The sequence below is a fragment of the Thunnus albacares genome, chromosome 6 (assembly GCF_914725855.1).
Source record: "Thunnus albacares chromosome 6, fThuAlb1.1, whole genome shotgun sequence".
NCBI lineage: Eukaryota > Metazoa > Chordata > Actinopteri > Scombriformes > Scombridae > Thunnus > Thunnus albacares.
This window is the reverse complement of record NC_058111.1, coordinates 13735118-13757373: the sequence shown is the minus strand read 5'-3', so window position 1 is coordinate 13757373 and position 22256 is coordinate 13735118. Positions and strand designations below refer to the sequence as shown.

The following is a 22256-nucleotide window of genomic DNA, read 5'->3' as shown; positions in this document are numbered from 1 at the left end:
TCCACTAGAGGGCAGAAGGTGCTGACTATAAGCACCACTCCTCATGTCATATGCCTGCCCAAGAAATACAATATCTTCATGAGGATGCATGTTTCCTAATGTGAAGTCTATCTTAACAATACACCTATTCAAAATAGGCATTTATGTTGCAGTGCATAATCTTAACGTAGACACATTATTTTATTAAAGAAGGGTGTCTTAGAAAGGAAGAATTTGAGATCTGCTGCAAACTCACTGAGTCACATCCCCACTCTACTGTTCATTGGAGTATTTGGCCAACATTTACACTTAGTGGCTAAATAACATTCTTCTGGATGTTGTCAAATTCAACTGATAAACACAAGGGCCTCTTTTGTTCATGAAATATTTTTTTAACCACACCAGAAGATAACAATAGTGGCAATAACTGCTTAAACATGACAAAAATGGACACACAATGAAGCTGTGTAGGGGAGTCTGTAACCAGCCAGACAAGTCTTTTAGAGAAAGGACAGAGCTTACACTGCTCCAGTGCCATCGCTGATCTTTTATTCAATATTTCATGTTGCTCTGCAAACATACAAACCCATAACAACTGAATTATTCATGCAGTTTTATGTCAGGATGACTGATTCACAGGAAAATGACCACCAACATCCAAAAGCCAGTTGCTGAATGTACTGAAAAATAATTGAATAATGCCTCCATTGTACATCTGTTCTTTGTTTCATATATTTTTGTTTCAAGATGGGGTCATTTTGCATCTCTGAATTAATCCACTGACTATCAGTAAATAGAAAATTACTGATTGCATTATTTAGATTATTAGAAAAAACACCATATGAATGATTCTAAATATTAGTTGAGATTTGAGGAATAAAACAAAACAGTAGCATCTGCAGGGCACATCAAGCTCACTCTCTAACAAGCTGTACATACTTTGGCCTCTAGGTGTGCTGTGGACATAAAATTTGGAGCTGAAAATGATTTCAGAGACTTCACTACCCAAAATAATTACAACAACAGTAATAAGAACAGAATAAAACAGTAATTCAGTTTTCTTACTGTAATCTAGTCCAATTTTTACAAATTCTGTAAAGTTAAATATCTTAACCATATTTCAAAAAAAATGTGAGAATATGTTAACTATCTCTTCAGAGTAATGGATGACACTGGTGCACATAGAGAATTGTGTTGCATTTCCAAATTTGTTAAATTTCCCACATGCCATAACACTGATTGATAGTTATCAATACACAGAAAAATGTGCCAAAAGTTTGGTGATTATTGTTATGGAAGCCCAGTATTCATGTTAAAACTACTGGGCCTCAGGACAGGCGACACCATTCTCTATCCCTGACCTAACTTTACCTTTAAGCTGTGTTTAAATCCTCCTCACATCCAAGCAAAGAAAAAGCCTCATTCCTACATTGTATTTGCTTAGGCTAAACTGCAGTGGCTGGCTCCACTGGCTTGATAGACAGCATCATCAGTATAATGGCACAGCCTGCACAGTGGTCCCGTCATTATCCCTACTTATCTAGATCCACATAAATCTTGAACTCGGCTTTTAACCACGGTGGTTCCTTCTTATAAAAATTATTGCTGAAGTATTGTCTTGAGCTTGAGAATTTAGATAACTGAAAGTTTAGGCTTATATAACTACATTATGTTTACATTTATAAGCAACATTAATGGATATCTATATCTAGTTGCATTTATACATTATCTTAAAGTAACGTTTCACCTTACCTTACATTTTTGTTCTCTGCAATTATTTGCCCAGAAATTTTACTGTACTCATTTTATGTCTTGATATTTTCTCATTTACTTCTGCCTTTGGTTTTACACCTTAAATCACTCCTTCCTACCATAACATGCAAAGCCTAATGCCTTAAATACAAATACTGTATTTTGAATGCAACATATTATTGTACAGATAAAAATAATCAATAAAATGTGCAACATTTTTGGAACCCAAAAGAGCTATTGAAGGTGAAAAACTGAGGACTTACTGATATTTTTACAATCCAAAAAATACTAATGCCTGACATAAAGGGTGCAATAAGTCACAACACACAATTCTGTATCATCATTTTAATCAGAGTTCATTCAGAGCAAGCTGAGAATACAAGCACAATACCACAACATGTCTGCAGCAGTATGACATTGTCATATCATCATTTCACTCTGGTCTGATGCCACACGCAGTCCGAACCAGACAGCATATAGGATGAGAGATATAGCACCAGGGTGTTGGAGTGCATAGCAGCACTTCTAGTGGTGGGATCAGACTTGATGCTTAGCAGGCAGCAGGCTGTAGAGGTCAGACACAAAAAAAACTCCCATCCCTCACACACTCACACACAAAGAGAAGCTAAAACTGGAAGCAGACTCACGGTGCATGGCTAGTGCTTGACTGGGCCCTCACATACAGCAGCCACGTTGGCCGCTGAGGGTATCACGGTAGACGACAACCAGAAAGGGAAGGCTGTGAGGACGTTTTAGTAAAAACGCCTCATGTCAAACGCACGACGAACAGATGTGATTTGCGATTTTTCAGACAGCAGCATTTTAAAGAGCTGAACTTCAAGTCCTGGCCCATTCCTTGTCCTTCAACACCTGGAGTGATCAGCCCATTGAAAGTGAGAAGTACTGACTAAATACAATAGACTCTGCTTTTTCAAGCCTATATGCATTTTTTTTCTTGTGTAGCACAATTACAGCGTAACAGCTCAAAGGATAGGATGGAGTACAATGCCACACAATACTGAGTCATCATAAAAACTGCAGTATTCCTATTCATTTAAAGGAGTGGATCTCTATTTAGATTGCAAGAAATATTGTGGGTGAAACCATATTGCTGGTGTGTTTATTTTACAGCTTTTACAGCCACTAGACTATGTATTTTACTGTTAACTGTGTGTATCTTTGTTAGTAGGTGTGACCAGAATCTACTACTACGCATGCATATTTGAAAAGGGCTTTCCCCTATACATTTATCTTAAATGGCTCAATTTACAAGCTAGAATGTGACTGTGACATATAGTCTGCTAAAATGTTGCTACTCAACCAAAAACGGGGTCTTGCATGCAGACTGTAGCAATTATATTACAGTTCATTTGGTTTCTTAGCAACCAAACTGATGAAACCAGATATCATCCAGAACAATGAAATGAAAACCAGGACCATACAGCGGAGGCACTGTAACTAGGAAACGCAACCGTAAAACAGATTTTGTATTTTCACAAAACCTCACATTTGATACTGTCTCAGAGAGAAAGCGTCCCTTTAACATTTCCTACAATCATTTTAATATTGATCTCAGCTGTCAGGAGACGTCCATTCAGACAAAGGTAAAAATGCCCTTTCGTACACATACTACACATGTACCAATGGCTCTTTTTTATAGTTTGATGTCAAAGAGAACTCATATAAACCATGTGCAAATTATGTGCTCAATAATATAAAGCGGTTCTGTGCACCAAAATACAAGGGATCCCAAACTTTCACACACACACACTTCCACACACACACACACACACACTCAGTTTACAGTGAAATTATTTGCATTATTCTAAAAGCTCAACATTAGTGCCCATTCAGAGGTGAACAGTAAATGACAAGATGGCAAAAACAACAGGTAAGGAAATAAACCAAAGGGAAGAGATTTGCCTCGTTTGTCAAGTAGCCTTTGATTTTGCAAAATAAACGACACGATGCAGAGATGTAACTTTTACTGCTTTGCTTCAGCCAGTCTATTGCTTATCTCTTTGCTCTTCTTTGTGACAGCTCCCTGTGGTGTAGGTTCTGGGGTGCTCAAAGAGGGTTTCTTCTTGGCCGACTGGGAACTAGCAATCTGCTTCTCTTTTGATTTTTTCACCATCTTCCCTGTTGTTGTTGTTGGTGTCTTTTTTGGTTTGGTGCGAGACACTGGTTTGTCCACCTGGAAGAGAAGAGAGGTGCAATGCACTGAGATTAAACTCAGTTTCAAAAACAGCCAATGAAATTTAAACCTAAACATAAGCTTAATTTATAGACTCTACATCATGTCAAAGCCCTTTTTTAGCATGCAATACATACCTTCTTTGCCCCGTTACTTATAATAATGACAGGCAAATGACACCATATGGCATAGGTGATATTTGCATGTGGTGGTTAGTGAAATGACGATTTGAAGAAAAAAAAGAAAAACAGCACAAAAGGTGTATTTGTGCCTTTTTTTGTAAAGAATAGTGGTTCGTGCAGCTTTCCGACTTCTAAAGAAAGTACAACATACAAACTACATGGTCTTTATTAGTACATGATGTTAGTCTTATGTTTTACAGAATGAAATGTTTTGGTAACATTCAGCTATTAACAGAGGTGGCAGTAGCCTGTAAAGGATTGAGAAACAGCCTTATGACTGGAGGGTCATTGGTTCAAATTCCCATATCGACTGGGACGATGCGGGTGCAGAGATGAATGAGTAAAGAACAAAGAGGCCCCCTTCCTCAAAAAAATACTATCAATTGAACTGTAGGTGCCCTTGAGCAAGGAACTTAGTTCTGCTCTAGCGGAGTACGGTAAAACTACAGAGGAAGCTTCCAAGTGTCAGTGTGTGTAAATGTGTTGATGTAAAAACAGCAAAAAGGGTGCATGCATGCTCAACTTTTGCTGAATAAATACAGCTTAAAACTTGTATTCTGTAAGAGGTGATAAATGTTTGTAAAAGGCTGAAAGTAGAAACAAAGGGCTCTATTCCTGTGAATAAAGGCGTTCTGGTGCGAAGTGCAGTAAGTGGTGCTTACGGAAATGCAAATACTGTCAATTTTGTCAACCACAGCTGGGGACAAGATGGAATTGAGAAGAATATGCTCATTTTGGATGTGGAAAGTTGATTCAGTTATCAATGATTTAAAATTCCTTAAAAGCAGTAAACAGGCAATATTAGTTTCAACATAAAAGTGCTCAAAGGAAAGTCCTTGGCACCTTAAAATAATAGTTCTCCCACTTGGGAACACACTTACTAATTTTTAGTACACAATCTTAACACTGTGAACCTAGAAACACAGCTGCCCAATGTAGAAATTAGTTTAATGAAATTAGGTATTTACCACGGCTGCATCATACTCAGCTGCAAACTCCTCCCATGCAGATCAGACATCAAAAGCCAAAAGAATGACATCATCTGCAAACAAGTGTTGCCAATGCTTGATGGCATAGTTTTCCACCATCACTGTGCCTCTCTAGCCACTAGGATGCAGTAAAATTCATGGTGAACCAATTGGGTGCAGACATGGAAATATGTGGAAGAACTGCCATTTTGTACCAAGTGTACTTTGCACCATACAGTATCACCAAAATAGAGCCCAAAACAGCGAAGATCTGTGTAAATGCACATAGGGCTGGGCGATCTGACCAAGATCTCAAACCCTGATAACATTACCTATCCTGGTATGGCACATTTTAACTCAATGAATAAATAGTTGGTCCGTGCACCCCTCTGTGTGCAGCACACACACACGGAGGGCTCAGCCCCGCCTATGGTGAACCTTAGAGAGCAGAGGAGTGTAGCATGACCATAAATGACAGCAAAAAGCAAAAGAGACTCTCACACTGAGCTGAAATTAAACGAGTGCACATACATTTGGTGAATAACATAAATAAAGACTGTCTCTACTGCGTTTTGCTGTCATTTATGGTTGTTGTCTTGCTGCTTCTCTTCTCTTTCTCAGTGCAGGCGGGGCTGAGCCCTCCGTGTGTGTGTAGCGCAGCAGAGGAGAGACAGACAGCAGCGGAGAGTCGGAGAGCCAAGGACAACTAAATTCGTTACATTACTGTAAGTGCAATAAATGCTTTGCAAGTAAAAAGCCAAGAAGAGTAATTTATCAATGTAATCTGCGCAAAAGATGGACAGGCTCCAAATGATGAATAATATTGCCATAGCATGTGATTTGCGTCACAAACAAAATAAACGATAGAGCATAATATGAAACAGGGACGTTTTTCTATCATATACATATATCGTCATATCGCACAGCCCTACATGCATGTTATTGAAATATGAAGAAATTATTGACTTTTTGGCCTCCACTAATGCAATAAATCTTTCTGTTTTGCTTTTATTTTAATCTGTTATGTGTTGATACCATGAAAGCTTCATTGTTTCTTCCATCCATTATTGAATCCACCCCCTTTCACATATCTATAGAATTTGCATGGTCGGTTTTTGAAACTATTAAGCTCCACAAAAGTTGGTGGCGGTTGGTGCAGGCTGAGAGGTGGGCAAACAGTGAAGATGTGGCTAATAATTTTGGCAGGATTGCATCTAACAGCTGAGTGATAAATGTGACTGTGGCTCAGGTTGGTGCATACTGTGTGTGTATGTGTGTGTGTGTGTATGTGTATGTGTGTGTATTCAGTATGCACGTTTGCGTCTGATCAATTCGAGGTCAGCCTCCATGCCTTCTAGAAGAAACAGTGAACACACCTGACTACAGCAGACTTAGAACAGAGCTGCTCTCAGTCTCTGAGAAGTCCTATAAGAATGAGAGAGGGAGTGGCCATATGAACAAACTACTATAGACACATTATTACTGTGTTGCTAACATGCAGTGTTAAAAATATCTTAAAATAAAGGCCTACTTGAGTTGGGATAGATAGAAAGATTTCAGACTGATGCATCGTCATCTTTTGTTAAATGAAAATGTACACAGATTGGCTAGTTAACAACCAGGCGATTTATCTGCAGGATGGCATATACTGATTGCAAGTGCTTATTTAATCATTATAAAATCCTTAAATGAAGTATGAAACTGTTGTAGTTAGTGTATAATAAGTCTGAGGACCAATTTTGGGTTCATAAAAACAAAAAATAATTATGCTGCAGTGCTTCTGGTGAGTTTATAAGTAACAAGTTTACAACAAAATGAAATTGACAGGGTGTTAACCACCAAGTATTAATCTTAGAGGGCATGTAAGACATTTTACATATGACTTTACTGTTTGTTATTCAGTACTTAAAAGAAACATTACTCAGAATGTAAATGGTGGTAGCAATATTTCAAAGTCAGTGGCTCACCTTGGTGGGCTCCTTGCCTGGCTCACTGTACAGGCTGCGTATCCTCCTGCGCTCTATCATCTTGTTGTCAGTAGAGAGAACCTTCACCTGCTCCCCCTTGTATGTGGCACTGTAGCTGGTCTCCAGACTGGTCTCCTCTTCAGGGGGTTTAAACTGAGATGGAGCTTTGATGGGCTTCACTGGCTTCACATCCTTGTATGCCTTGAACTCGGTCCTACGAGTAATGGAAAAGTAAACATAAAGGTTTAATGTCTTCCAAAAGGCAGAATATTTTTTAAGTGACAACAACTAAACATTTAATTTCTATACACTACCTTGTGTCATTTAACTCGTATTAGTAAATTAAATGCTCTTTACTTTGGTTAGATATCTGGTTCATTTTTGTCAAAGAGCAATCTATACATTCCACACTGTCTTGTAGTAAAGTAAAGCTTTACGCTTTAATGTCCCTAAGGGGCAATTTGCCTTATGGTAATTTAATTTTGGGAGGATGGATTTACTGCAATTGATTTTACTTGCAGTAATTCCAGTGTTTTACCTGCCTTATTTCCATATAATTTTGGCTGTCATTTAACTGTCACTTTCTTAACATCTGTGACTTTAGGTTTTCAATAGAATTTAACTGTAGGTAATTATGCTGCTGGCATCAAACTTACACACATTATAGATAAACAAATCCGTGTGGTAAAATTATATGATATATCATTTCGGCACAATTTTGAATAAACTAACTTCAGTTGTTGACATTAATGATTTGAGAAAAACAAGCTTAATTTCATAAAGATCTTTGTCAAATGTCACAACTCTAGGATCCCTCCATCATTTACCATTTGCATTGGATTTATTGCAAGATTACAAGTCTGGCTGTATGTGAATATTAATATGATAATGGAGCACATGACTAGTGGACTATCTAAACAAAAACAATTATTTTAGGATGCATTTTTAAACTTCTCTTTCATCATCCTCTCCCACAATTTGGCCACTGAAACTTAACATTTAACCAATAACATTAAATGTTCAAAATAGCCAATTAACAACACATATGTAAATTGAAATATGAGGAGGAACCTGGTAAAAACACAATGTCACCATCTTGAAAACATGCTGATACTAAATTCAACTGGTCATATTGTGTAAATGTGGGACTTGTCCAAGCTTTTATAATGCCTACCATAAAGCTTGTTTCACTCAACAAGCCACAGCACAGCACAAGGCCATGCAGGGCTCTGCTGCCAGTTTATTGCCAAATGCTTTATTTATATCACAGGATCATATTCACCTCTTTGTTGGCTAACTGGTATTTTTAGCACTGATGTCAAAATTTGATCTATAGATTTATTTCCTGAGCTCTCAGAGAGTATAAACCACTGCACTTTATCCCCAACCATGAGCAGGAAATCTCATTAACGGGAACTTGACTGTATAAAAGCTAAACTTGAAGCTCTTGGACTTTTACATACAACCTATCATAGATAATAAGTAATATGTACATTTTGAATTGTATTTGGAGACTATCAAGAGTGCATTCAGTGCTGCACTTCAGGATATTAGCAATTTCACCATATAAAAACTGCACCTAGATATTCAGAGATTAATGTATTCTTATTGGTATATACCGATACTATTACTACCGCTTCTCTGTTTCTATTTCTAAAGCATTCAGTAGACAATTTCAATTTCAACTCCTCTATGTTGCAGGAAAGCCTGTTGTTATCATGCAGAAATAAAGATTTTAGGTCAAAGACAGAGGTCATCTGGCCTCTCAACTACCAATGAACTTGCAAGAGATTCATGCCACCTCTATGTTGTCATTTCTTTGCTTATTTTTGTATTTCTGAGTCCCTGTAATGTACCACCGCCTCTAACTATTAATCGAACATTTGTTATTTACTCCAATTTAGTTTTGTTGTATTGCTTTTAAAGCACATTGGAACTCACCTTTAAAAAGTGGCACATCATGTTTATTTTTTATACATATTTGGTATTTGGAAAAAGTTTCTCTTCACTGTTGCAGCCTACATTACTGTATATTCGTTATTACTTCAGTGGAAGCAGAATGAACCCAGTGAGTCTCTTTCACTTGCATGCATGATGCGTCTCCAATTCAATTAGGAGGTAGGCCTGCGTAAAGAAACCATGTTAAGATACATGATTACATCCAAACCCTTTTACGGGCTTCACTCATTCATGGGCTACAGCATTGATTTGGTAGTACTCTCAGGGAGGATAAAGTAGGGAGAAAAATCAATAATGCAACCTTTATGTGAGGCAATATGAGTTTGCTTAGGAAATCACTGGAGATTGTAACAAGAGAACATGCAATACCGAATGATGAGAGCCGGGAAAACTCCAATGATGATGTTTTATCGCTGGACAGAGCAGTGTGGCATGCTAAAAGAAATGTTGTGTAACAAGGGACATATACAGCACCGGTAGTGGCCTTAAAATCAAAATACATAGACTGTGAGGCATTTATTTTAATAGACAGAATATTTTTGTCACCCCTTAAAGCATACTCATGCCTCCCTCTCAGACACACTAATACCTGTAGCTGCTAGAAGTCGACATAACCTCCTTTATCTGTCTGTTGAGAGCATCTGCCGCTGCTCTGCCTCTCCTCTGCTCGGCGCTCACATCTGCAGGCACCTGTGCCTCCGTCTTCTCACCCGTTTTCCTCTCCGATGACTTTTCCCTCTTTGCGGCTTTCTTCACCGTCTCCTTAGCCTCTGCTTTGGCCTCTACTTTGGCCTCTTTCTCCTGCATTTTCTCCTCAATCTCGCTCTTCTCCACGCCGGTCTCGGCCTCGACGGCCCCTTGTTCCAGCTTTGCGCTCCCATCTCGCCCGCCGGAGGTGGCGGTGGGGCTTGGTTTGGGGATCCAGGGGTGATCGTGCTTCTTCGGTATAGGCCAGGGCTTATAATCCTTCTGATACTGAGTTTCGGTGTTGAACGGGGTCACGGAGGGATGGTATTCATTTCTGGGCTTGCAGCTGGGCTCGGGGCGCACTTTCCACGCCTTGAAGTCTTGGCGCATGACGGACGCAGTAGAGCCATCTTTGCCCGCTGCGGCACCCGTCGCGGGCGGTGCCTTCCCAGCCTCCTGCTCGCCGTGATGGGGCTGGGTTTCTATGGCAATGGCACCGGCCCTCTTCTGCTTCGGCTGCGGGTGATGGGGGATATGCTGCACGTCGGCCACATCCGAGTATTTGGTGAAAACCAAAGGCACCGCGATGTCCGCTTTGTCCAGCTCGGTCCAGAAGCGGTTGATGCAGCAAGCACGCGTTATGCACGGCCATGCCATGATGATAAGATGCGTAGTGGAAGAGATGCACAAGAAAAAAAACCCACAATAAGGGGAGAATGTGTAAATGAAAGTCCTACTCACGACTCGAAGACTTCCCCCTGTACCTTTTCAGTTTTTGTCCAGTCAGGGTTCCTTATAGCTTTATGTAATTCTATACCTCCCTAATCTTTGCCTGAGAGAGAAAAAAAAAACAGAGCCCACACTCCTACCCCCTTCTCCTCCTGCAGGCTGTTTGGTTCTTACTGAAGTTTAAATGGACTTTTTGTTGCTTTTCTGTGGAGTGCACATTGCTGTCTGGTTGCGCATCAAAGGGACCCCACCCACATTTGTATGATGCTTCGAGATGCCCGGAGTCTGCACTGTGAGTCTGCACGGTGAACTGTCACCTGAGCTCGTCACCGTCTGGCCAGCAGAGAGGGGAGGAGACACGTTTAACCCCCGAGCTGCCATGCCAGGAAATGCCAACTTAAAGTCTACAGTGGACGAGAACAGTCGCCTTTTGTTCCATTTGGAGGAAATGGCCGATGATGATGCTGAAAAATCCGTAAAAATAATAAAGATTTCACTTGTAATTGTAGCAAACACTGCTTAAATATATGGGATTGTCCATTTAATATTTAGTTTAATACTTTCATATCTGTTTTTCATGTTTTTGCTTTTAAAATGTTTTTAGGGTGGGGCTTGCCTGCAATTATAACCAGATGGATCCAAAAATCAAGCATACAGACTACTGCAAGGGGGGGAAAAATACAAGAATCAGTGTTAGGTTTGAGTTAGGCACAAAAGATTATATTAAACCACACTTTAAAAGAATTGTCAAAGTAGATTTAAAGCATGTAACTTTATTACAAATCAGAATTGTATTTTCTTCTAGTTAAGCACCAGTTATTTGATCAACAGCTATTTTAATCAGAATTTACCCCTCAAAAGAGCTGAAAACATGTTGCTGAAGATGCATCAAAATCAACCTCCTTGTTGAGCATTAATTCAGGGATACCGCTGATGTAAATGCTGGTGTAACTGCTCCCTCTTGTGCTCCTCCTGCCTTACAGTCGGTTAAAAGGAAAAAACTGCAGATCAACAGCAAATGGAACAGAAAAATCTAACAAATGTAAAAAAATAACTAAAGAAACCTAGAACATTTACTGCTCATGTTATAAAAACAAATGCCTTCCATTTCTGCACCTTTTGTGGTGTTATGGTGTTTTGTGGAGTTTTTGAGTATTTATTTTAACATTTTCTTCCTGTCCAAGTAGATTTTTTATATACAATGAAAATCAGGCTGTGAGGCATTTAAATACATCATTACTTTTTCCTTTTCTCTGATGACATTCAATTACATATTCACATTTAAATTATTAGTACAAAAATGCAGGTGTAAACACACCAAACATACATTAGAGCCTGATAGTTATCTGATTACAAGCTGCAGCCACCAAAAGGATGATTTGTATGTGACTGACATCTGTTTCACAAGGCTTTTCATTTCACCACATCTTCCTCAACCACTTCCTCAGACTCTGCCTCAGCTTCAGGATCATCCTCTGGGTACAGTCTGCAATATTTGTCTACCATGACGTCCAAGTCGTGTTTGACGTGAGTGTTTATGTTAAGCATGGCGAGACTTCTGTTCCACTGCTTTGCAGGCATGCTGTCAAGATAGGCCTGCAGCCGTTCACTGGCTATGTCACTTTTGTGATCCTCTAATTTCAGCAACGGCAAGGTGGAGAGCACCTTGAGGAAGGAGTTCACATTGGGAAAGAACTTGACATCTGGAAGCTGCAGCGTCTCATGGATGGTGGTGGGCAGACGCACCTCTTTGCCTCGGTGCTTCCACTTGATCCTCCAGCAATGAAGTTCTGCGGGAAGTGTGTCGGGGTTTGGGAGGTCGTTACGATAAACATCTGCGTAGTTCTCCTCGGTGGTGTTGAACTTCATTTGGCCCATGATGGCTGGTACCAGCGACAGGCATTTAAGGGCTTTGACGTTGGTTTCGGAGAACATGTCATCCACCTCCTGCATGATGCCACGGATAACGGGGATTGTCACGTACTCCTTAAAATACGCCTCTGCTTGGATTTCTCCCACGTCAGCTGCACGCTGTTTCCGAAGAAACAGCCTCGGGACCCTCACAGGAATCTCCATTACGGTGGCCACACTCACGGCCTCCTCATACCAGAATTCATGGTAGACATCAATGTTGTCATTGACCTCGTTCAGTGAATGCAGGACAGCAGTTAGACTGTTGGCAGCACAAAACACGTCGAGTGTCTCCCCTTGGAGATTCCTGCCGAAGGCTCTGGTGAATGTGAGAACATTTTTTAAGATGACGATGGTGACGATGATCTCAAAGTCAGCAAGAGTTTCTATGATTGAATATGCGTCCGCTGTGACCACATCAGCAAACTTTCCATCATCATTGTCTCGAATGCTGTCCATGCACAGCAGAAGGGGTGCCAACATATCTAGCAGCACGTCAAAGACATTGTGTTGCTCTGTCCAACCTGGGCCACAGGCTTGTTTCAGTGTAGCTCCTTTCTCTTCATTTTTCTGGTAGTGAGTAGAGATAGCTTTCTCTAGCTCATCCTGAGTAAATGGGGTTCTAAAGAAAGCACAGATCCTCCTCAGAGTCTCCATGATGATCTGGACGTTAGGAAAAGGTAGATTGTTGGCCAGGTGAATGTTCAGTGCCGTATGGGAGCAAGGCATATGCAATAACAGGGGATACTTTTCCATCAGTAATACTGCCACAGCTTTCATCTTGGTGGTGGAGGCCCCAGTGGCCTTGTGGGCCTGACCACGACAGTCCTCCATGCTGAGCCCCCAACGGTCAGTCAGCTGGGCCTCTAGCCTCTCTACCAGCGCAGACTCATCGCCATCAAATGGCATAAAGTCCAAAAACTCCTCTCGAAGGACATTTTGCTGATTGACAAAGCGTAAAAATAGAGGCAGGTGTTTCTCGTTGGCAAATTCAACGAGGTCGCCTGTGACTAGGGAGAAGAAGCGACTCTCTCTCACCTCCATCAGCATCTCCTCTCTCACTGTGTTCTCACACACATCCAGCAGTTGGCCCCGCTGGGTTGCAGAAAGGTATTCTGTGTTCACAGCTGTTGCGTCAAACCGCTTCCTCAAAGCTTCGTCTCCGGCGTTCATGCGGTAATCTAGAAGGGCCTGGAAGTTATCGGACTTGTGTTCAGCTTCAGATGCTTTGTCCACCGCTAACGGGATACTCTGTTTTGCTAACATGACCACAACCTCGAACAAGGATCTCAGGTAATCACGAAACTCCTTCTCCTCTGTGGAAAGTTGAGGTTCATCTTCATTGGTGTTACTGTTATCCTCAGCTGCTGCATCTTTTTTGGAAACAAGCTGATCAATAGAGGAGGCCACTGGGGGGAAAGAGAGAGAGACAAGAAAGGAATAGTGATCATTTGAAGTTGATTGGTGCCAAACAAAATTAAGATGCTTTTTTAAATTTTACATATATGATCACAAATACATTTCCAAATCACTTACATCTCCTTTCCTTGATCTTTCTTAAGTCTTCTTCAGTCTGAAATGAAAGAATCAGACAGCTTTTGGTCAGACAACTAAGCTTAAGAGGTGCATTTGAAACAAGGGTGAACTAAGAGCTGATATTTCTTTATCTTACAAGTTCTTTAATCCGCTTGCGATGTCTGGTATGAGGATTTTTTAGGTGGCTTGTCAGATCAAATATGGTGGGAATGGCTGTATCCTTCAATACAGTCCTATAGGGGCTCTGAAAAGCAACAAAAATCACATAAGCTTGTTTTAATGACAGACATTTTTTGGACATGAATGAAAACATGCTGCCAGGTTGTAGGCTAGAACCATGTAACATACTCACCGTTTTGCACACCATTGCTGGGTCAAAGTGTTTCGCACATAATCTGTAGTGCTTGTTTAACTGGTCCGATGTTTTCGCCTCTAGATCTGCCCTGCGGCAGTTCTCTACCCAAATTCGGCATCTGAAAAAACACACACACAACAAATTTACTTTTCAGTGATACACTGAAAAGGTAGCTTTGTCTATGTGTACTATTTCTGACCATCTATTGAGTGTTTGAAAATTGACATGTATATGTAAAAATGACAACATGTACAGTAGACTGGTATTGTATACTACAGGGACACAACTGTCACACTTTACAACTCAAAAGATGCTGGAAAAAAAAGCCACACTGTGATGACAACAGCTCCGACCACAGCTCAGAAAAATTAAGATAGAAAACAACTAATAAATAATTAGAAAAATGGTTACTTGCTGTATGCTATGTGATTAGATATGGAATTGGCAGTAGTTCTCCGAAGTTGCGGTGTGTGTCACTGAGACATGTGCAGTGACTACATTACATACAAGTAATAAATGCCAAATATCTAGTCTAAGTTTGCATATTGGAGCCTAATGAAGGATCTGTAGTTACCTACCAAGTATCCCTAAACTAAGTTGTCCCTGCCACACAGTTTAAAGACAGAGTTGGAAGTCGATCACTTTCAATGTGACTTTGGTCGTGACTTAGTTCACAACAAGCAACATAAACACTGAATTTAATAGACGTCTATGAGTTAGCATTGAAATTTAAATATCAGGACAAACCGATTACTTTTTTTTAGAAATATATTCATATACGTGTTGGACAATTAAGTACTTGGTTATATTCACAATCTTCATGACAACACATCACTGGGTTATCCATGTAGTGATGTGCCGGTCAGTAACTAACATAAATATTAAGATATCTCTGTTAACTTACTCTCGTGCAACTCTTAACTAAGAAACCACACAGGTAATTGAATAAATTAATTTGTTAACAGACAGATACGGTGCCTTACCTCTCAGGGTCCCGTGGAAACCGAAAAAATGCCAAATCTGACTGTGTACTCTTCCGTGTACAGTTTGGGGCCGCGCAAAAATTCGGCATGCTTCGGGCTAGCCAGTTAGCTTAACTTAGCTACCTAGGGTCATCTGCTAACTTCAGTTTCCTTGTTAAATCGGTGATAAATGTAGCGCTCTGATTTAGAGAGTAACGTGAATTTAAGTAATTACAGACAACCTGTATGGCCACAACAATGTCAGATAGGCGTCTCCAAAAAGCAAATATTAAACAGCGCGGAGGTTTCACAGCACATTCAAAACGGTTGGAGTGAAGAATAGATCGGTTTGCAATACGCCGTCCCGCCCACGAGACCTCTAATTGGACAAGAGCCAAATATAGAGCCTTTGCTATTGGACACCCACGCTGCACCGAGTCATTCGTCGACCAATTAAAAGACAGTAATAGCCCCTCCACCCCCACCCCCCCCAACGTCCCTTCTTCTTCATCTTTGTCTGTTTGTCAACAACTTTTCCAGGTGCACTGCTGCCTCCTACCGGCTGTTTCAGCACAAGACAGGAGCTAACAAAGCTAGCTACGAGGGTAGGGCGTTCAGATTGATCCTCACTTTACGTCTTAAACTAGGTGATGTACAGTAGATACTGTGTGACGACTCATTTCTGATGTGAGAGAAAGATATTAGTTGACCCTAGGTATTGAAAAAAGATAGCTATTGTGGAAAATAAACCCATTAGTCATCGATTACTAGCTGTCTATCCCACTGATGGCTCCCGGTGATTTTTCTAGCTAACGTTACTTGCTAGCTAGTAAATGCTGTTACTTTTTGTCATGGCTGTTATGAAACGAACAAAGACATATAAAAAGAATAAAGCAGCGTCAATGAAACAGGCCACAATACAAAAAACTGCGTAGACTTCCTAGTGTATACATGGCTCGTTGGTCTAGGGGTATGATTCTCGCTTAGGGTGCGAGAGGTCCCGGGTTCAAATCCCGGACGAGCCCTCCTTTTGATGTAGATTTGACAGGCGATTACAGCGTGAGTTTTATAATATCTATCATCTGCACTCTTTACTGATACCCAAACACACAGTTATCAGCCGAAAACCGCACCAAGAAGCCATTGCCGAAGCAAAATATGAAATGTGCTACAAGTGACAACGGTTTTCTCCATAGCTCTTGAGATTATATTGTTTTATTTGATATTTACGATGGCTATATATGAGTCACAATCAATCCACTTTCACAGATGTGATGTTTTTTTTTTAATTCATCGGCGTTAAAAGAGCAGGGCTCGTCCGGGATTTGAACCCGGGACCTCTCGCACCCGAAGCGAGAATCATACCCCTAGACCAACGAGCCAGGGCGTAGAAGAGAGTGACTTCTTGTTTTATAAAATGTGATGACAAGAAAGGTTATTGTATTTCTGCTTACATCGTCAGCGTTTTATACATTCACGTCATTAGGTATGTCAGGAAGAGAGAAAAGCGCTGTGTGATGATGCATCTTTGTAGTTTATGTATTATTATGTTACTAGGGGTGAATAGTGAACATTTCTTTGACAGTAGCTAATGTAAATGGAGTTGGCAGAGAACAATAAAGACACACAGAGCAATTCAATTAACTTCTTTTTATATATCATACATAAGACTGTCTTAATATAATACAAAGGGCATTGTCATAAACACAGCAAAGTCTTGACTAGATCTTACAATCTGTGGATACATGGACTTATCCTTTCCCCCATGCTGTTCAATTCTATAGTGCATGTTGCATGTACAAAAAAAGTGAAAAAATGTGAAATCAAAAAATGAAAAGGATAAATCCAAATTAAATAAGAGGATTTCAACTTCTGTTGGGTGTTCAGATATGTCAACAAGTATACGTGTTTGTGTATAACCCACAAACTGAACAGGCTTATGAAAGATGGAACCTTTTTTTCAACCATGTGCTTCTCATATAACCAAAAAGTAAGGTTTGTGATGTACATGCACTTACAATATACCCTGTGAAAATTATTAAGGTTTGAAGATCTAGCTTTCCCTGTTTGATTCAAACCCTACCTCATAGTGTTGTCCTGATGTAGTCAAGTACCTTTGCCAAAAGGCAAGGTTTTGCCACTAAGAAAACAGGAGTTCCTGCCCACTGAATGGTCACCAAATTGACAAACATAATCAACATACCAGCAGGAGCAAGGTAGTGAGTTCTATACTTCCTTTATTAAAAAAATATAAATATATACATAAATTCTATTTCAACTATTAAAAAGGGGCTGCATTTCATGACAACTGCTCTAAATAAGAGGTCAATCAGCATGATCTGAAATAGGCGCACACTTACGAGTCACTGCAGTCAATTTTTTTTTCTTTTTCAGTCTTTATTTTTGGAATGTTTAGTACCAGTATGAGTGCCAGTAATAAAAACCACTGGCAATTTCTAAATGTCTCAAATTCTGCGGGGTATGAAAAATGATTGCAAATTTGCAATTAACCTTGACATCCAGATAAAACCCCAATCTCAATATAGGTAGCTTTACATTTGTGTTTGTGGAAATACCAAGCATGATTTCTTATGATGGTTTCTCCTTTAAAATGACAACAGCATGACCTGTGGCCTGCCCTTAATTTGAACGGTGGCTGTGAGCAGGTTTTCTCTCTAATTTCAAAACTGGTAAAATGAGCAACAGAAGAAAGAAAGCACTTCAAAATCCCTGATATAAAAAAAAATCTGGTTATTGACTGTAATGTTTTGAGGACATGCATGTCTGCCTAGGCAAAGCATGTGATTGTGGGCTGACGGACACCCTTTCCCTTTGAATAGGACAACAATCATGGGGATCTGCCCTACCAAATCAGAACAATACCATTCAACACAAACTGATTTGCCACAATTATCCTTACCCTGCCAAGAAAATGACATAAAGTCTTGCTTCACGGCAGAAACTAGCCAAGTTGACCAAATGATGTATGAAAGGCAGCAAAACCCTTTGAAATAGTATGATGGGGGCAAAAGAAAAACGACAACACAGAAATAGAACGCATTAGTCTCCTTTTTTTTTTTTTTTAACCATCAGCTTCTATCTTGCTACTCCGGAGCCTGCAGAGTAACTACCAAATTCTCTAACATACCAAAGTTTTTAAAAGACTCCCAAAATAATCTACCAATTAATATGGAAACAGTTTTGGTAAAACGTTGCAAACAAATCTGGCCAGAATACACAATAGCCAACGGTCTCAACAACGGTCTCCAGTTTTGCTAAAGTAATATATTGCAGCTGTTTGTATTGACGTTAAAATAAGATCTTGATAAACTTTGCGTCAAAGTGGTGAACTGCTACATTATTGGTTACAGACACCTATATGCTATAAAACAACTGCTTTGGTATAAAAACATATCCAAAGGGAAAATAAATTCTTGTAAAATTCACAGCATAATTTGAGGAGAAAAAAGGCAGTCACTTAACTCATTTTTTTCTTCAGTTTCCATGTTTTGGATGGAGAGACTTGTGCAGGTGGTTCTGATGAGGAACTACATGCAAAAGGGAAAAATAACAAAAAACATAAAAGGGTAGACTCTGGAATAGTTCTTTCCACTGCAAAATCCTTAACCAGTGAATAAGATTTTCAAGGAAGTAATGTTTAGGAGGTTGTTGTGTACAATAAGACCCTGTTATGTGGGGCCCTGCTGAAGAAGAAATCTTTGTCGAGAAAGGCCTCAAATTACCATTCTTATTTACCTTTTCTAAATTGTTTTAATTTCCTTAAAGAATTAAGGGCTGTCTAGAGAGAAAAATAGAGAAAAGCCATCTTAATTCAAATGATAATGTCCAGCTCCATCCCATTCCAAGTCCATGAGTCATAAGGCCAAAGGGTTATTTAGAACCAGCCACTGACTGTCTTCCTTTCACTGGGCTGGATCCTTTCGTCTCCCGTGCCCATCGCTGCTCTCGTCTGTGCCGGGCCCGGTTGCAGCTTGCAGGACTACGGGGGCCTCTAGGCCTGAGGGGTGGTGCTTCCCTCTCCTTCGACCCCGGTTGGTGTCAGTATCCACCTGCGGGGTCTCCTCTCCACCCGGCCAGCACACGCTATAGGGACTCCACTGCTATGTGCTCCCCTTTAACAGAGTTACACAATACCGACCAACAACAAGAAATATCACCGCAAACACTTCCCCTCATTGTCAAGCTACAGGATTTACAAGCAGCTTTTACGTGAAATTTCACTTAAAAAGGGCAAAATAATTAAGAACCAGTGGAACAGTAATGTCAGGCAGTCCACGAAAAGAGGACGCCAAGCATTTCATCACCAACAGCTACCTGCAAAACAGCTTCAAACTTTGCTCTGAAATGCTCCTCATAAGATTTTGCCACATAATACCATATGGTGATTACTTGGTGGTTACATGAAACTGGTGAAATGGTAAGATGGATGTCTCAATCTCACTATGGTTACTCTGCAGTATTATTTTGTGCCTAATGATTGCAAAAGAAAAACTGATGAAAATTACATATATACTTTTTAACAAAGGTTTTTCTCTGTAGTAGCGGTTCAGTGATATCTCCCTTCTGACGTGAGCAGCTTTTGTTCTCAACACACCTTGTAGTAAAAAACACCACCTTAAAAATGACGCACAGGGGGAACACACAGCCAAATGTCAGTGCAGTCACGAGCTGGCCATAGAACTCTGCTGCACACACACTCCAGTCATTGGAGACTCTTCCCGGTCCATGCCCTGCCTCATGCCCAGGTGGCCTTCCGCTAGGTAGTGGGCAGGCCCTGTGTTCGTGCCCATGGAGAATGCAGGGTGCGCTGCCATGCCAGTCTCCTGCCGTGGGTTCGAGAAGGCACCTAGCCCCATGCTCAGCCCACCATTCTGACCAAAGTCAAGGGCTCCGGCGGGCAAATGGCGGAGCTGGTAGGCCTGGTTGCCATGGTTCCCAGTGGAAGAGGACGATGTAGAGGAAGAGGAGGCAGAGGAAGACAGGGAGGTCATAGACAGATGGCCATGAACCACCTCCATGGAGTCCTGTGTCGAGGAGCTGTGTGTCGGGGAGGTGTAGTGGCGTGGGCGTGGCCGTGTAGCCATCATCTGCCCATGGTGGTGATGAGTATGTGAGTGGGGATGCAGGGCCTTAGGGTGCTGAGGGGGAACATGGAAGGTGGTCTCCTGGACTGGGTGGGTCTCTCCGGTGACTGACTCTGGTCCGACGCCACCTCCCCACACCAGCGGGGGTGGGTAAGGCTGTCTTGCCTGTTAATGTCAAGCAAATAACAAGGGTCACCTGTCTGAAGTTAATCATTCCTTGAGGTCAGGCCTGACAGACATTATAGAGAATCTCTCCTTTTTCATGATACATCTTAAGGGCACTTAATTTCAATTTTTATTGATGTTAAGAAATGGAGAGACAGCAGTTTTGGAGTTTTACTGCTGTCTTTTATTAGACCAAGACCATAAACAACAATCAAGAGCAACTTAAACTATATAGGTCAATTAGTAATGAATTCATCAACTCTTTAAAGGTTGTTATCAAGAAGTTTTAATAATCACATACCATGCCTCTACTACTGTGGCATTTGAGTTAATGCTAAATTAGTAAAAATGAACCAATATTAAGAAGAAAAGGGAATAGAAACACTTGAAATTTTAAATGAACACTACATTAATGACTCGACTTATTTCTTCCGACCTGTGGGCAGAGGCTGTCACCATCAATGGCAGGCATGGCTGTGCCAAAGTGTCCTCCACTATGCAAGTGGTGATGGGTAGGGTCTGATCTTGCTCTGCCACTGGTACTTGTCCCAGATGACCCTCCTGAGGGGTAAATAGAAGTGTCACAGAAATGCAGCCATAACAACATCACATAAAATATGTCAAATGATAAAACAGGCTAAGCAAACGTTGACTAAAGCACACAACACGCATTTCAATGTTTTAAGTTCAACAGTGAGGTACATTTGAATAAATAAAGGGTTTATCCTACTCTTTATTTGCTACAGGTCACATTACTGATGCCAAGTCTTACAAATTTACTTTATCAATACTCCTAATTACAGTGAAGCGATATGTCTTTTAGAGGTTTCAGGTGGCAGATACCTGAACTAGAGGAGGTGCTGGAGGTGGTTCCTGAAGACTGGGACTGCTCCAACGCGGGGCTTGTAGACACGCTGCTACTTGTATTGGTCCCCTCATCCGCAGTCTTCTTGAAGAAGCTGTGCTGCAGGGCATAGTAGGGCTGGATGCGGCTCTTAGGGTCATAGTCCAGCATCCGGAGGATCAGGTCCTTGAACTTCAAGTAGTCAGCAACAGCATGGCCAGACTCTCCCGCCCGTCGGCCACCTGGACCCCCTGTCTCCACACCCAGGATGGAGTGGAGCTTCCGCGAGGCTGGAGGTTTATACTATTTAAGGCAAAGTAGACAAAGATTAAGAGATTTGCACACCAGTGACTTCTGTATTTCTTAACACTTACTACCTTGGTTTTAATAATAATCACAACACAGAAGGACATCAGAAGAGCTGCAAAGAAATGAGCTCACCCTTTTGCCATCTTTGGTCTTCTTAACACTCCATGTACCATCCGAAAGCTTCTCAAAGAACTTCCTGGCTTTTGGGGCTAGGTCCATTATGTGATTAGGCGGGATACCAAGAACCTCAACTATTTTGTTCATCTGGTCCACCTGGGGAAATTGTTATTAATAAAGTTACTACATGTGCTGTCAGAGGAAACCACAAGGCAAAACTCATAAATGGTATTTATATTGAATTTCTGCAATTTAAAAGTCAACACATGTAAATACAGTTTTATATCCATTATATGTGAAGTTAAATGCCATCAAATGTTAAATCAAGATGAGTTAGCGGTCAAAACATATAGGCTGAGGAAGGCAGCCACAATTACAACAACAACATATTTGACAACTGTGTGATGTGTGATATGTTTCAGACTTGTGAACTCCACTTGCGAAACTCGCAAGTTTTGTAAGCTAGACATTAAGTGAAAGTTGAACATTGTTTCAGGGCACCTTTGGATGTTTGTCTACTGTGAAGTAATTCCAT

At 40.7% G+C, this 22256-nt stretch overlaps 3 protein-coding genes and 2 non-coding genes across 8 annotated transcripts in view; 1 reads left to right on the top strand and 4 right to left on the bottom strand.

Moving 5' to 3' along the window:
• Positions 1 to 2061: 2061 nt before the first annotated feature.
• Positions 2062 to 11077, bottom strand: map6b (microtubule-associated protein 6b). 2 transcript variants are annotated; one of them, XM_044354409.1, is made up of 4 exons: positions 9591 to 11077; positions 7043 to 7256; positions 6452 to 6500; positions 3819 to 3925 (listed from the first exon to the last, which is right to left on the bottom strand). In XM_044354409.1, the coding sequence occupies exons 1-3, from the start codon at positions 10343 to 10345 to the stop codon at positions 6456 to 6458; spliced, it is 1014 nt and encodes a 337-aa protein (XP_044210344.1). In that variant the 5' UTR covers positions 10346 to 11077; the 3' UTR covers positions 3819 to 3925; positions 6452 to 6455. The 2 variants fall into 2 exon arrangements, with proteins under 2 accessions (XP_044210343.1, XP_044210344.1); XM_044354408.1 differs by lacking the exon at positions 6452 to 6500 and having other exon boundaries at positions 2062 to 3925.
• Positions 11078 to 11170: 93 nt separating this feature from the next.
• Positions 11171 to 15557, bottom strand: thap12b (THAP domain containing 12b). Its single transcript, XM_044354407.1, has 5 exons — positions 15203 to 15557; positions 14217 to 14337; positions 14001 to 14108; positions 13865 to 13901; positions 11171 to 13737 (listed from the first exon to the last, which is right to left on the bottom strand). The coding sequence occupies exons 1-5, from the start codon at positions 15289 to 15291 to the stop codon at positions 11831 to 11833; spliced, it is 2262 nt and encodes a 753-aa protein (XP_044210342.1). The 5' UTR covers positions 15292 to 15557; the 3' UTR covers positions 11171 to 11830.
• A 577-nt stretch (positions 15558 to 16134) lies between these two features.
• On the top strand, positions 16135 to 16206 carry trnap-agg. Its single transcript has one exon. It is a non-coding gene; the product is annotated as a tRNA-Pro (tRNA).
• Positions 16207 to 16491: 285 nt separating this feature from the next.
• trnap-cgg lies at positions 16492 to 16563 on the bottom strand. Its single transcript has one exon. It is a non-coding gene; the product is annotated as a tRNA-Pro (tRNA).
• A 253-nt stretch (positions 16564 to 16816) lies between these two features.
• The window catches only part of dyrk1ab (dual-specificity tyrosine-(Y)-phosphorylation regulated kinase 1A, b), a 12133-nt gene continuing 6693 nt past the window's right edge, over positions 16817 to 22256 (bottom strand). For all 3 annotated transcript variants that reach the window (XM_044353255.1, XM_044353258.1, XM_044353256.1), the window contains 4 exons: positions 21737 to 21877; positions 21295 to 21598; positions 20888 to 21012; positions 16817 to 20451 (listed from right to left, as the gene is read on the bottom strand). In XM_044353255.1, coding sequence (XP_044209190.1) covers positions 19864 to 20451; positions 20888 to 21012; positions 21295 to 21598; positions 21737 to 21877 — 1158 coding nt within the window. In that variant the 3' untranslated portion in view covers positions 16817 to 19863. The remainder of the gene's footprint in view (positions 20452 to 20887; positions 21013 to 21294; positions 21599 to 21736; positions 21878 to 22256) is intronic.